This window comes from Eleutherodactylus coqui, chromosome 3 (assembly GCF_035609145.1).
Source record: "Eleutherodactylus coqui strain aEleCoq1 chromosome 3, aEleCoq1.hap1, whole genome shotgun sequence".
In the NCBI taxonomy this organism is placed as follows: domain Eukaryota; kingdom Metazoa; phylum Chordata; class Amphibia; order Anura; family Eleutherodactylidae; genus Eleutherodactylus; species Eleutherodactylus coqui.
This window is the reverse complement of record NC_089839.1, coordinates 117578289-117593840: the sequence shown is the minus strand read 5'-3', so window position 1 is coordinate 117593840 and position 15552 is coordinate 117578289. Positions and strand designations below refer to the sequence as shown.

The 15552-nt window shown below is 42.9% G+C and overlaps 1 protein-coding gene across 1 annotated transcript in view; it reads left to right on the top strand.

Moving 5' to 3' along the window:
• GALNT2 (polypeptide N-acetylgalactosaminyltransferase 2) overlaps positions 1–15552 on the top strand; it is a 116198-nt gene that overhangs the window by 34135 nt on the left and 66511 nt on the right. The window contains exons 4-5 of the mRNA XM_066595996.1: positions 6272–6370; positions 9195–9262. Of these exons, the coding sequence (XP_066452093.1) occupies positions 6272–6370; positions 9195–9262 (167 nt within the window). The remainder of the gene's footprint in view (positions 1–6271; positions 6371–9194; positions 9263–15552) is intronic.

Below are 15552 nucleotides of genomic sequence, written 5' to 3'. Positions count from 1 at the left end.
ACGCACAGCCCTTCTTAACCTTTTACCTGTTGAATGAGGATCCACCTCACAATCCAAACCAAGGCTGCAACTGTCCAAACTAAAGTACTCCATGAGTTTTGATCATATTACATAGTAACATAGTATGTAAGTCCATCTAGTTTAGACTGTTTATCCTCCTATGTTGTTGATCCAGAGGAAGGCAAAAAACCCCAAGAGGCAGGAGCCAATTAGCCCTTTTGGGGGAAAATTCCTTCCCGACTCCCTAATGGCAATCAGCTTACTCTCTGGATCAACCTCTAATAGTTCCTACCTGCCTGTATACCTGGATTAACAATTAACCTAAGATTTATGTCCTGTAATATCCTTCCGCTGCAGAAAGACATTAAAGGGGTTGTCCCGCGCCGAAACGGGTTTTTTTTTTTTTTTTTTTAACCCCCCCCCCCCCATTCGGCGCGAGACAACCCCGATGCAGGGGTTAAAAAAACAAACCGGAGAGTGCTTACCTGAATTCCGGCGGTCCGGCGTCTTCATACTCACCTGCTGAAGATGGCCGCCGGGGTCTGCTCCCTCCGTGGACCGCAGCTCTTCTGTGCGGTCCATTGCCAATTCCAGACTCCTGATTGGCTGGAATCGGCACGTGACGGGGCGGAGCTACACAGAGCCGGCATTCTGCACGAGCGGCCCCATTGAATACAGCAGAAGACCCGGACTGCGCAAGCGCGGCTAATTTGGCCATCGGAGGCCGAAAATTAGTCGGCACCATGGAGACGAGGACGCTAGCAACGGAGCAGGTAAGTATAAAACTTTTGATAACTTCTATATGGCTCATAATTAATGCACAATGTACATTACAAAGTGCATTAATATGGCCATACAGAAGTGTATAGACCCACTTGCTGCCGCGGGACAACCCCTTTAAGTCCGCTTTTAAACTCCTCTATGGATTTTGCCATCACCACATCCTCAGGCAGAGAGTTCCACAGTCTCACTGCTCTTACAGTAAAGAACCCATTTCTGTGTTGGCGATGAGACCTGCTTTCTTCTAGATGTAGCGGATGCCCTCTCCTTGCTGTCCTGGGTGTAAACAGATTGTGGGAGAGATCCTTGTATTGTCCCCTAATGTATTTATACATAGTTATTTGATCACCCCTTAGCCGTCTCTTTTCCAGGGTAAATAATCCCAATTTGGATAGCCTCTCTGGGTATTCCAGTCCCTTCATTCCATGTATTAGTTTAGTTGCTGTTCTTTGAACCCCCTCCAGCACTGTAACATCTTTCCTGAGCACCGGTGACCAGAACTGTGCGCAGTATTCCATGTGAGGTCTGACAAGTGCCTTATGTAATGGAAGGATAATGTTCTCGCCCCTATACCTCTTTTAATGCACCCCAATACTTTATTAGCTTTTGCAGCAGTTGATAAATAAAAAAAGCAAATAAATAAAATTCTCTGGTCTTGAAGGAGATATCTAATGTTAATGGCCAGTAAAATGATGTGTCAAGGCAAAGTTACCTGTACATTAGTGTCAATTGATCATAACCACTTTAAGGGTCTGTACCAAACATGTCCTGCAGTATTCATTGTCTGAAAGTCTCATTTCAGCACAAATTGTTCAGTTGTTATGGATTTAATTGTATTCTGACCCTTGTGTCAAAACTTATCAAAGTGAAGCAAAAAAAGAGAATAAACTCGGCCTAAGGCCGGCTGCACACGGCCGTGACGGGCTCCGCTGTGAAATTCCGCGGCGGAGCCCGTCACGGCGCCCCCCAGGAGACCCCATACTTACCTGCGGATTCGGCGTCCTCGCTCCCGCATGACGTTTCCCTGCCCACCTCCGCCGCGTCACGTGACGCGCCGGCGGTGGGCGGGGAAGCGTTTTCACTCTATCTTCCGCTGTGCTACAGCGGAAGATAGCGTGAACGGACGGCTTTCATTGACTGCAATGGAAGCCGCCCGCGCGTACACCCGCGGCAAATAGAGCATGCCGTGGGTGAGGACGGGTGAATTCGCGGTGGAATTCCGCACCGTGAGCACTGAGCTATTAGGTTCAATAGAACCTAATAGCTGCGGGCAACGCAGCGGATTTCCGCCGCGAATTACGTGGCGGAAATCCGTTCGTGGGAAGGAGGCCTAAATGAGCTCCCCTTCTCATATTTTCCCATAGTACCTTGCTTTTCCCAAATGTACTCATGCTGTGTTCAAAGCAAACATAACAGTAGATATTAATTTAATTCCTTTCTGCGTGGACAAGATAGATTTATTCCATGCTCAGTTGCTGTATAAATATTAACAATGACATGGTAGCCTGAAAACAAACTCTGCTGAGTTTTCCTAAGGCATTAACATTTGTATCATTATTTTGGCTTAGAGTGTAACAAGACTTAAGCAAATAATTATCTTTTGTCTTGAATGTTATAGTTAATGTTGATGGAAAATGTTCACTGTATGCATGTTTCAGGTGAATGCATTTACAGACAGACTATTCTGAAGAGTAGCATTATTTCTCAGTTACATTACATGTACATTTAAAACTTTCACTTTTTTTCCCACCCTTTCATTTTTAATTGTCAATTTTCCCTGAGCTAGTGGATGTACACTAATTGGACACCCTCATGCCCCATTTAGACTGAACGATTATCGTTCAGAAAATCGTTCAAACGAATGATAATCGCTCAGTTTAAATGCAGGCATCGAGTAAACGACAAGCCAGAATCGTGTGGTTCTTGCTCGTCGTTCAGTTTTATCCACTATAAAAACCAGCAGCGGTTCATTCACTTGTTGGGCAGTTTATACACTGCTTGTTCAGTGTTTCACATGTGAAACCCTGAACAATAAGTGGCCGAGGACTGCCTGGTGAGGATTCAGTAGTCATGGTACACATTGGCACAAATAACAAACTTTAGGTGGAAGGTCCTTTAAAAACAATTTCAGAGAACTAGGATGTAAGCTTAGGGGAAGAACCTCCAAAGTAGTATTTTCTGAAATACTACCTGTACCATGTGTCACACCAAAAGGCAGTGGGAGATTAGGAAGGTAAACAAGTGGTTCCAGAGTTGGTGTAGGAAGAAGGAGTTTGGGTTCCTGAGAAACTGGGCCAACTTTGCTGTTGGCTACAGGTTCTGCCATAGGGATGGGCTGCATCTCAATGGGGAGGGTGCAGCTGTGCTGGGAGAGAAGAAAAGTTTGGAGGAGTGTTTAAACTAGGGACTGGGGGGTACGGCAACCAAAGAGATAAAGGAGAAGACCGTGACTAGGGACTAAGTAATAAAAAATAGGGGTGAAGCTGTTGTAGGGTTTAGTACAGTTAGAACTGGGAGAACAGTAAGGCCCAATGTCCACACGCGGGTTTGATTTATGAAACTCACACAGGACACCCGTAAATCAAGCCGCCCATAGGGAAGCAAGGGCATCCGCAAATTAATTTAAGCATGCAGATTTGTTTTGCGGACCTGTGCATGTACGACGGCGAGCCCTGAGGACCATGCGCATTACAGCAAACCCGGAAGTAAAGGGATCTGTGCAGACACTGCTGTCGGGGAAAACTGGTAAATGGGGCTCACTTGCTGTGGGCAGGGCTGGATATTAACTTCAGTTGTTCTTCTTTTGTTGTCCTGCAATCCACTGTTTCCAGCTGTTCAAGATTGCCAACGCAATCTTCAGACTATGTAATTACCAATGCACTATACCTGTTCTGATTAGCTAGAGCTACTCTTGTGATCAACACTGGCCGATCAGAGAGCAATACGTGGTGTGCATTTGGTAATTTGAAAATTGTTGCCATTTTGAACAGCTGAAAATGGGTCCAGAACTGGTGGCTCAGAGGGGTGGCAAAAATAAAAATCTTCAGGTAATATACCCCTTTCCTCTATCTATCCTGGTTCAGCATTTTGTCCTTAAATCGATGGATCGATTTAATAGGCTTATAAAGAACTACTTTGAAACTCTGTCAGAAGCCGCAATTAAAAATCTAACCTTCCCATCTAGTTTCTTCCCATTTGCCCGTAGGGTTTGGGGGCTCCAGACGTTGTCTTCAAGATTTCCCCTTACATACAGATTCTGGATGAAATAATTCTATTTAAATCTGCTCCAGAATATCTGGTGAATCAGTTCCATAGTTCTTAAGAAATACCCACCCATATTGACAAAGAAGCAAGAGTTCAATTCATTACATGTTACAAGATGCATCCTTTCATATCTCCAAGTCACTAAAAAGTGGTGGAAAATCCCCCAAACTTGTTGTTCGTTTTTGGAGGTAAAAATAACAGAAGCAGAGAAGGAGCCATTACTTTCTGCCTGCCCCCGTGACCAAAGCAGGATGTAGCCTTTTCATCACTGCTGCCGTTAATCTTTTCTTAGTGTTAGAGGGCAAACTTGAAGTACAGAGGAGTGAAGGTGTAGAAGCCATTAGGCAAAGGAGAGGGGGTTACCGACGGAGAAAGAAAGCAGTGGCCATGGCACTGCAGCCACCAGTCCCAGCACTCTGTCATTTTCAGCTGGGTAGCACCGTCACATCTTGGGGATGAGTAAATGGCCTTAGCAGCTTTCACATATGTTCATTCCTTTTAGAAATTAGCGTTTCTCTCAATGTAAAAAAACAAACTGACGTGATGGGCGCCCTGCATATTTACCCAGCCCTAGGTGAGCCTTTCACGGCATAACATGTAATGTGACGAAGATGGCTGGTAAGTCTTGTGCAATACAGAACTAGGGAATCTTTCATATTGCATCAAGGCTTACCAGCTCCCTCTATAACCATACATGTTATAGGGGATGGGTAAATGTGAAGGGCGACAGTTGTATCATTTCATTTCTTACACGCAAACAACTAAGGGCGCCTGCACATGAGCGGAAATTCTGCGGTGGGATTTCCCGTGGGTTTTGCGCCGCTGCAAGCCTGCATAGGATTGCGTTAACAAACGCAATCCTATGCAGACGCCCGCAGTTTAGCCGTGCAAAATCTCACACGGCAAACAAACCGCGGCAAGCCCCGCACAGAAATATCACTCACCCGCCGCCGGCTCTGGTCTGCGCAGCCGGCACATCAAATAGCCGGAGCCACGGGCAAGTACGCGCCGCTCTCTGCAGGCGCTCGATCGGGTCCTGTGGCGAGAATCCTCGCCGCCAAATCTGACCCGCCCGTCTGCAGGCGGCCTAATGCACCTGGCTGACTGTGATGCTGATCAACAATAGAGGGGCCAAGTGGCTGCTGTATCAGCCAATTTCTTGTAATACTCTGCTCGTTAGGCATCCCTAATCACATCTTCAAGTGAGGGACAAAATGTGTAAAGAAAAAAAGTGTTCATTTAAAAAAATAAGTAAATGAATAAACCTGCATTTCCATTTAAAAGCACCTTTTTATGGAAAAACAAATTGGGTATCCCCATGTTTGCAATGACCAATACTGTAAAAAAAAAAAATATTACGTAATTCTAGAATCTTTCTATTTTTCATTCATCTGCCTCTGGAAAAACACAAAAAAAGCTATCAAAAAGTCACATGTTTCCTGTCCCTAGGTGGGGGATTCTGCCAAGGTTGTTCTTTACTGTAAGAGCAGTGAGTCTATGAACTCTCTGCTTGAGGACATGGTGATGGGGAACTTACTAACAGTGTAAGAAGGGCCTGGATGCCTTTCTTGACCGTTACAATATTATATGTTATATCACTGATTACTTCAGAAGGGTGGGTAATTGGGGAATTATTCCAATTGCCAGATAGCCAATTTTCCCCATTTAAGGGGGAAAAAAATATTTTACCTCATAGACGTGTTTTTTTTTTTTGTTTTTTTTTTCTTGCTTTCCTCTGGATCAACATTGGGGGGTAATAGGCTCAACTGGATGGACATATGTCATTTTTCAGCCTTACATACAATGTTAAATTACCAATATATAATTATCATTTTTATGATCTAAAAGCGATACATTCTCAAGCCACCCCATAAAAAAAGTGTACGTTAAGCATGCAATTTTTTTTTAAATGGGGGAGCTTATCGTCCTGAGTGGCCAGCAAATGTATACATTTTTTCCCCTTGTGCTACACATATTAGAATATTACATGTTAAGGAAAGTGCCGTGTTATGGGAACTGTTTTTTTTTTTTTTCAAAATCGCAATCGCGCTACAGTGTTTTTTTTCCTGCCATTTCAGGAAAGTGCAGCAACAACCCCCACTGTGGCTGTGATCTGAGCACCTGGCCTTATTAAATATAAACTGTTAATAATTGCGAATTGGTGACCTTTTCTCCTTTTATTTTAATGCTACAACATATCTAGGTATTCTTTTTCCTTTTTTTAAAGATGCCGAAGGAAACATTGGATGACTGATCTACCGTCAACTAGCGTTGTCATAACTTTCCATAATGAGGCCAGGTCTGCATTACTCCGTACAGTAATCAGGTGAGTATGTGTGGATGTATATCTTGGAGAGATGAAGGAAGTTTCACATTGAGCTTAAGCAAAAAGAAGCCAGTGTAAAGTTTTCACTGTATAGCGACACATCATGGCTGTTTTTGTAAGATCTCCGCAGCTGCTGACCCTTGTTTTGAACAGGCTGTTCATGATAGACCAGGGCTTTTGGGTGACATTTCTGTTACCAGCAAGTCACAATAAATTGCTGCATTATTGCTCTTTACTGTGGGCTGCAGTTAAACAGGATATCCCAAGATACTTTTATCACCTATCCCCAAGATAGGTTTTTACAAGTTTGCTCAGTTGTGGTCTCACTGCTGAGACACCTACTGCTGTGATGAATGGAGGTCCCATTTCACATTTTTCTAACAAAAAGCTTTCGCCACTCTATCAGTTTTTTGCCCCTTTTCCTTCACTCATTGAAATAAATGGAGCAGCGCTGTACATGTGCAACCTCCTCTTTATTCATTCTGATGTTACTGCAGGTGGGTGCAGTGAGCCCATAGTGCTTAGAAGTGGGGGACACGGGGCCCTCTTTCTCAGGATCAGTTAGGATCTCAGCAGCGAGACTCCCACTGTCACTTTTATAACCTATCCTAAGGATAGGTGATGTCTATCCTAGGATAACCCCTCTAACCACAATGTATACTATATGGAGGTAGCCCGATAGTCCCTTTAAAATCTGGCTTGGGGTAATATTGATCGGGCATATTGGGTTTCAACATGTCCCATACCCTTTACCCCTGTGAGATAAACCTTTGCCAGATGTGTCTTGGCATTGGTAGTGTGCAGTCAGATGGGATGGTTGGCCACAAAAATCTCTGGCCAAGAGAACCTATTTAATATGCATGACAACTATCAGTGGGAGGTGAAGAAAGAGTGAGATTAGAAATTTTACATAATATTCATATTTTGAAAGCAAGACTTGGAATGCACAATCTTATAGCAGCACAAACACTGCATACAGTTACAACAAAAATAAGTGAAACTAACTGGATTTCTACTTTTTATGCTAATAAGTTGTGGTCTTGCTGTTATCCAAGTCACAATAAAGGTGCTTTTAGATGAAACGCTTATCATTCAAAAAATTGTTTAAACAAGCGATCATTTGGTCTAAACGCAAGCAAACCACTGAACAACAAACGCATATTGTTCGCTTTTTTTTACTTGTCATTCATATGCAGGCATAAAAATCATTGTTAGCTCATTCACTTATCGTTCAGTTTAAACAGTGCTCATTCAGTCTTTCACATTCGCTAATACAGTACATGTGAAAGACTGAACAATGGTCTTATGAACGAGCCAAACAGGTCTGCCTGTCGAAACAGCTTTTTTTGCTCTCATTCAGCCTAATGTTGACATCGGTCACTGGTTCAAATGAGAATTGGCTCGTCTAAAGACCTTTAGGGCTCATGCCCATGGATGGAGCGGGTTTTACGCGGTGGGGATAAACAAAAAAGTCCCCGCTGGCGATCGCGGGAGAAAGCTCTTTTTTCCCCGCGATTCCTATTAAAACTCTATTAATGGAGACTTCCCACCACAGAAAAACGAGGTAAAATAGAACATGTTGTGCTTCTTTTTTTTTTTTTTTTCCCCGGCATAAATCTGCGGCAGAATCACGCATGTGAGGACTTAGCTATTAGGTTCAATAGAACCTAATACATGCGTTATTCCGCCGCGGAATACATAGAACACTTTCCAGTTAGACAATTGCCTATAGCTGGTATCAGAGTGGAAAGCAAGAACGATAGTCCTTCAGCTAATGAAAGCGGACTGTGCTGGAGATCTTTCAGCCACCAGCCTTCATTCACAGTGAACAGGCAGTCGTTCATGGATGAACTGCCTATTTTACACTGAGCGAGAAATCGCTCACTAATGACATTTTATTAAGCTGAAACAAAGCAACTAATGAGGGATATCTCACTTAGTACCATTTCTTGTACCTCTTTTACATGGAATGACATCGGTCAAAACCGCTTGTTTGAACAATTTTTTGGCTGATAGTCTGCCCGTGTGAAAGTACCCTTACCTGCAGCTACAGGAAACTTTTGGTGCTAAAGGGTGATTTATAAATTGTATTCAATGGTTCACTCTCTCACTGTACTCAGAATTTTCACACAATATGCTCAATAAAAGACATGACTGGTAGAATGGCTTATGCGTCGCTGGCTTAAGTAGATTGTGTTTGTCTATATTTGTGATTTAGGTAGCTAGCAAATCACATTTTTTTTAGCAATCAACACAGAAATCCAGGAATCCAGGAGATTCCACTTTCCCGCTTTGTTGGGGAAGCAGGTAAGGGGAATCTTCACAGCCAAACTGTTCCGTCCCTGGACAGAACCAAACTGCCTGGCGATCCCCACTGACTATAATAGGATCCGTCTGCTTTCTACCTAGCTGGCCGGCTTTTGAATGGAAGAAAAAGGGCTGCATGCAGTGCTTTTTCTTTAAGTATTTTCAACTGCATCTGTAACGGAACCTCCAGACGGGCACAGATGTGAAACTACCCTAAATGAACCCATTAGAATTTTTTCTTATAGCTGTATATATTTTAATGTAATGGATCTGAATCAGTCCCATGTGAGCTTACCATTAAAGGTGATGTGCAAAGATGCCATTTGTGATTTTTCTAGTCCGAGTGACCTGCAGGACTCCTCAAGCTGTGTTGTAAGCAGTGGGAAAGACATGGGAAGTAGAGATGAATGGTCTGCTTTTGGCTAGCTATTGTTTTCACTGTATTTATTTATTTTTTCAGATATTTTTTTCATTCCGTTAGTTTACCTTTTTTTTTTTTTTTTTCTTTTTCTTTCAGTGTATTAAAAAAAAGTCCTGTTCCTTTCATAAAAGAAATTATACTGGTTGACGATTACAGTGACAGTGGTAAGCTTACACTTTTTGAAGCGTTTGTTAAACTGATTCATGCCTTTTTTTTGCATATTAGGTCACATCCGCACCTGTGTTTAGAGCCTCAGAAATTCTGTCTTTTTCTCTTCCATACTTGAAGCAGAAAAACGAAATGGAAATTAAAATAAACATTTTTCCCCATTGATTTCAGTATTCCATTCTGTTAAGTTTTTTTTTTTTTTAACTAGCATAAATAGCACTGCAAAGTGCAATATTTGTTCCATGTGAAAAATAAAATTAAAAATCTGAAACCTAAAGCTTTCTGTTTGGTTTACATTTAAAAAAATAACCCTTTGAAATCAAAGAGGAAAAAAGTGTAAACACATATTTCCATTTTAATTCTGTTTTTCTACTCCAAACCATGGAACAGAGGAAGAGAATTGTGAATGAAGCTCGTAATGCAGATGAGAATGGGCCCTAACGAATGGTTTATAGAGAGAACACTGACATCCTCCACAAACGCATTTACAGATTAGACTCCTATCTCGTGATGCAAGATGTAGAATTCCCACAATTTCCATGATTACATGGCCTTCAGAATCAGATGGTTTGCTGTGTAAGAACCGTATGATTTGTAAAGCAATAACGCAAGGCTGCCATGTCAAGCCACACAGGTGTGTGTCTGTGTCTGGCGGGGGTTGTGAGCCATTGTTAGAGGATCATTGGTGTAGGGACACACCATTTTGACGGGGTGAATTTCAAGTTGATGGGACTGCAGGCCCCCCCTTCCCCACACACACACACACAGACACACACACCCACCTCACCCAAACTTGATGTTAAAGGGGTTAACTGTTCCCTAAGTCTCCACTTGGAGCTGCTGGAAGTGTCTGAAATTCCTCCTCTTATTCCCCGGTAAAGTGCTGTGGCGTCCATGGCTGTGGGCTTGCTACAGCTTCCTTTTTTGCAGCAAGCCCTGGGGATCCCTCTCTTGCAGTTGTGTCAGAGCCCCAGGACCCACTCTTTTTCTCTGGTGGGTCCTAGTGGCACTTTGCTAGTGGCTGGGACCTTCTGCAGCTCTCCCTTGGTTTAGACTGTCTGGGGGATTCTCTGTGTGCAGCAGGTTGCGGCAGGCACCCTAGTGCTGAGACACCGTTGGTTAAATACAGGTTGGGCGTGGTGTGAGTACTGGCAATACCGGTGTGCTGTGTGGTATGTTGGAGATACATGGGAAATGAGGTGTCGGGCACCAGAAGTGGATTTCTGTCTTTGGTCTAAACTAAGGCGGCATAATAATGAAGGCCTGCAATCCCTGGGTCTGAGCACCCTGACGCAGGACTGAATGATGCCTTACGCCCTAGGGACCCTCCACAAAAGTCTCTTATTAAATCAAAAAAATAAAGAGTGTGCCTACACTAAAGCCCTATATCGTCTTTGTTTAGAAAAAGTTGTGGCAAAAGAATCCCCCTTCTTTATTTCAAAGCATTAAAGATCTGTTTGGATCTAAAATTAGAGGATCCATGAAAGAATTTAAAACTGTTCTTCCTCCGTTGAACAGATCTCAAACCTCTTGTCTGCCTGTTATGGACTCAAGTTGTCCAGAGAAGGAGGGGATGCTTTTTGATATCTCAGATGCCTCCATGGAGAATGAGATGGTGGGCAGACCTCTTCTTCAAGTAGAGGACGCTGACTTACTTTTAAAGACTGTCAGATCCCCTATGAATATCAATGATACTAAAGAGCCTACAATCATCCAAGATCAGATGTTGACAGCCTTAAACCTAGGAAGAATAGAGTTTTCTATTGAGGAGAATATAAAAGCCTTAGTACAGAAGAAATTCTGATAAGTAATTCTTTGTCCCAAAATCAGTTAGGACAAAGTATCCCTTATAATGAGGAGGAAGTAACTACCTGGAGTAGAGCCCCAATGGTAGATGCACAAGTAGATAAAAGTTCTAAGAATGTGGCAAGTCACTAAGGAGTTGAGAAAATCTTTTCTACTTCTTTATTCAGTTTCAAAGTTGGCAAAAGGGGGGAGAAAAGCTACTCTACAAGTATGATGGCAAGGTAGATTACAAGGGCCATTCGGTTAGTAAGAATTTCCCCTCCGTCTGCATGTTTCTATTCTACTAAAGCGGTATCTGGCTCAGGGGCTGACAAGGCTAATGCTTCTATAGAACAGATATGTAAAGCTACCACCTGGAGCTCCCCTAAGATCTTACTCAGGCTAATTAGGCTATACCTTTACTAAACAATAGTCATTTGGGAGGCCAGTCCTTCATGCAGTAGTTCCCCACACCAAAGTATAATCTGGTTTAATCTCTCATAGGTGTTGTCAAGGGTATAAGATAAACAACTTTTTTTAAAACTTTACTTACTGGTAATCGATTTCTTTATTTATTTTTTTCCCCCATGAGCCTGAGAGCACTGTTATATTCCCACTATTTGTTTTAAGTGAAAAAATATATATAAATACGTGCGCGTGTGTATGTATCCAACCCACTTCACATCTGAACAGGAAATAGGACCTCCTCCCATCCCATATTTCTTTAAAGGCGGGAACACCTGACACCATCTAAGTCTGTAGCAAGATCCATGGACCTCTTGAGACACTTTTTCAGTATGGATCTTGCTACAGACTGAGGTGGTTTCAGGTTTTCCCGACTTGAAAGAAATCTGGAGTGGGACGAGGTCCTGTTTCTTGTCTGGATGGAAGGTGGACTCTCATGGGTGCTGTGATGGGCTCATGGCAAATAGATTACTGGTAAGTATGCTTGTGTTTTAAGAGGAAAACGGTGAATGAGACAATGAGGAGTTCTAAGAATAGATGTTCCAGCATTGTTTTATAGGGAGTAAAACTACTGAAACAGACATATAGTAGTGGTGACTGGTCCTCATTTAATGGGGTTATTTGATTGTCCTTTCAAAACTATTTGCTAAACAACTCATGCTGTGAAAGGACAGTTAGATGACGGTTGATACAAAACATACCATATTAGTAGGATACATGTAGTAAAGAACAGGTATTGAGCACAGAAGATCAATATTCAGCAGTTACAGAATCATCAATTCCCAAGTCAATACATCAGCCGCTCACCACACCAGGGATCCTTCCACAAATCCAGTGGAGCAAAGAGAGAAATAAGAGCACAAGTGATCACCTTGGAACAATTACTGAGATAGACACAAAAGAAACAGCAGGTGGTGCTATTCTAACATTAGTCTTGGAATCTCTGTAGATATATAACTTATTTAAAATAAGTGTAACTAAAAAAAAATGTTTATACTTATGGGCTGAATTTAACTCTCCATGACAGCAGCACCTAAGATTGCTGCCACCGTGTATGATGGGAAAGTCACAAACAAGTTAAAGGTTCCTCCCCTTCCTCCCTTCCCAGTTGGCAGACAGACCAGAGAGATGCTGGGAGCTCCGGAATTCCTGGCTGAACATTTGCCTCTCTTCCACAGGGAAGGAGGGCCAACACTTTCAGTTCAAATCTTCCTTTTAAGGTCTATTAAGTCCCTCACGGCTATTTTTAAGAAAATAATGGCAAAAGTGATTGGAATTCAGAAGCAAAAATCAATCCTTGTGATACCGTACTTGGACTATTTTCAAGTGGTAGCCGGATCCAGAACACCATTTGATTCTCGCCTACAAGCCTTGGGTTGGATTATCAATTGGGAGACATCTAATCTAAACCCCAGTACCAAAAAAAATCTTCTAGTGGTTACTCCTAGACTCAGAAAACATTGATCCTTTCTTCCATACATCAAGATAAAGGTGGTTCAGCAACAAATATGGAATTTTCTGAAAAACTGGTCTTGTTTATTCAGAATAGTTATATCACTGCTAGGAAGATTAACCTCTTGCATCCCAACAGTAGCGTTTCACTTCCACACAAGGTCTCTTCTAAATTTTGTTCCTTTCCAGGTGGAATGGAAGATCAGTGTCACTCTAAAGAAACTAGTCATAGCTCCAGGAGTTCAAAATTCCCTTCAATGCATGGCTATCCAGCCAAAATTTAAACACGAGGGTTCAATGGTCCTGCAGACAGGTACTCTCCTTAACTACAGATGCCAGCTCTTTGGGTTGGCAGCCCATACAGATGACTACTCATATCAAGGGAAGTGGCCAAAGGAAAGCTCTTCAGATGATGACAGAGATGAGCCAAAAAACAGCATGTTATGACATTCTCAGAAAACACAGTGGCGGTGGCCTTCATCCAAAATCAGGGAGCAACAAAACAGTCTCCTTCAGAACCTTGCACACAAAATTTTCTCTTGGGCTGAAAAGTATACACTCTCCCTGATTTGAGCACATCTGACGAGTTCCTTAAATGCAAAGGCAGACTTCCTAAGTCATTAAACTAGATCTAGGGGAATGGTCCTTATACCAGGATGTGTTCCAGTCTCTAACACTGAAATTGGGGAATCCAAGGCTATATCTATTTCTTGATGGAAAAAAATTGGACTTGCTGACACAGGGTCTGGTCAGTTACCAAAATGTGGAGAAGCTTCACTTATCAGTTTGGATGCTGAAGAATCAATTCTCTTGAAGAAAGTACCAATAAAATGTACATGAAGAGATCCTGATGTGGCCAATCTAGGTTTATCCCATAACGCCTAATATCCTGCTCTGACTAGACTTTCTGCAAGATGGGCTGGACTTGGGTCTTAATCGTATCCCACTGAGAGTTCAGGTAGCAGTTCTTAGTTCCCTTTATGATGATGAAGGGATTTTCTGGGCAAATACTATTGATGCCCTATGCTCCGGATAAGTCACCAATGGTTGATTGGCTTGGGTCCTCCGCTGGGTACCCTGGCCAATCAGCTAATTGGGTGCTGGCTGTCACCACCAAAACATACAGGGATATGGAGCTGAAGCAGATTGCTCTGACTTTTTTGTGTAGTGACCAGTGCTGGTAATTATAGGAGCGGTTCTTATTAAAATTAATGAGTATGCTTTTTTAAAAAAGATATATATTTTTTATTGCAGACCGTAGAAAATGTACAATTTTTTTTTTAATTGGCCATTTAATATATTTACTATCTTTCAAAACTTATCCTACATACTCCTAAACAGTTAGATAAGTCCCACTTGAAAGTGCTACCATTTCCCCTGAAAATAAGCCTTACCCCAATAATAAGCCCTAGCAAATTGAAAAAAAAAAAGAACATCAATACTCACCTATACAGCGGTGGCTGAGTCTCTCGCGCTGGTCCCCAGGATTGCGGCAGGCTGCCGTGTCCTCTGTTCTGACACAGAACTCTCCTTCTGGTGACGGGGCTTTGAATACCCCGCCTCCAGCAAGCGTGTGCTGTGATTGGATCGAGCACCAGCCAATCAGAGCCAGCGCTCGATCGTTCACAGCCATTCAGTGAATGACATCACTGAATGGCTGTGATTGGCTCATCGAGCGCCGGGTTTGATTGGCTCATGAGCGCCATGGCTCAGCCAATCACAACACCTGGATGGTAAGCTGACTGGAGGAAAGTACAGAAAAAACTTGAGCTTCAGACTGGACAGGAGATTCACCTTCCAACAAGACACCCCCAGGAGTGGCTTAAACAGTCTAGACACCCCCAGGAGTGGCTTAAAAGGGTTGTCCAGTTGTAAACTATAGATCTACTATTTATTACCTGTCCTGAGGATAGGCGATCAATAGTCTGTCACCCAGGACTGATGCCGAACAGCTTTACATTAGGCTGGTGCATTAATGCGCTAAGCTGATTTTGACAGGAAATAGACAGCTCCGTTCTTGCTGCAGTGTCCAGACTTCGTATTGCAGGCCAAGTTTCTATTGAAATGAATGGGAACTTGGCTCGCAATACCATGCCTGGCCACTGCAGTAAGAGCAGAGCTGTCTGCTCCCTGCCAAACCAGCTGAGTGCACAAGCATGCTGGCCTCTGCAAACAGCTGCTAAGTGGGGGTCCTGGGTGACTGACCCCTGCCGATTTACTGTTGATGACCTGTCCTAAGGAAAGGGTATAAATAGTTTACAACCAAGTAACCCTTTGTGAATGTCCTTTTTAGCCAGAGCCTTGACTAGCACCCAATCAAACCTCTATGGAAAAACCTGAAAATGGCTGTCCGCAGACGGACCCCGCCTGATCTGACAGAGCTTTGGAGGATCTGCAGAGAGAAATGGCAAAAAAAATTCCCCAAATCCAAGTGTCCAAACCTTGTGGCTTCATACCCAAGAAGACGGGAGGCTGTAATCGCTGCCAAAGGGGCTTCAACTAAGCAATAAATACAGGGTGGGAATACGTGTGTCAATGCAAAATGTTAGAAATGAAAAGCTAACATTTGCTGTCATTATGGGGT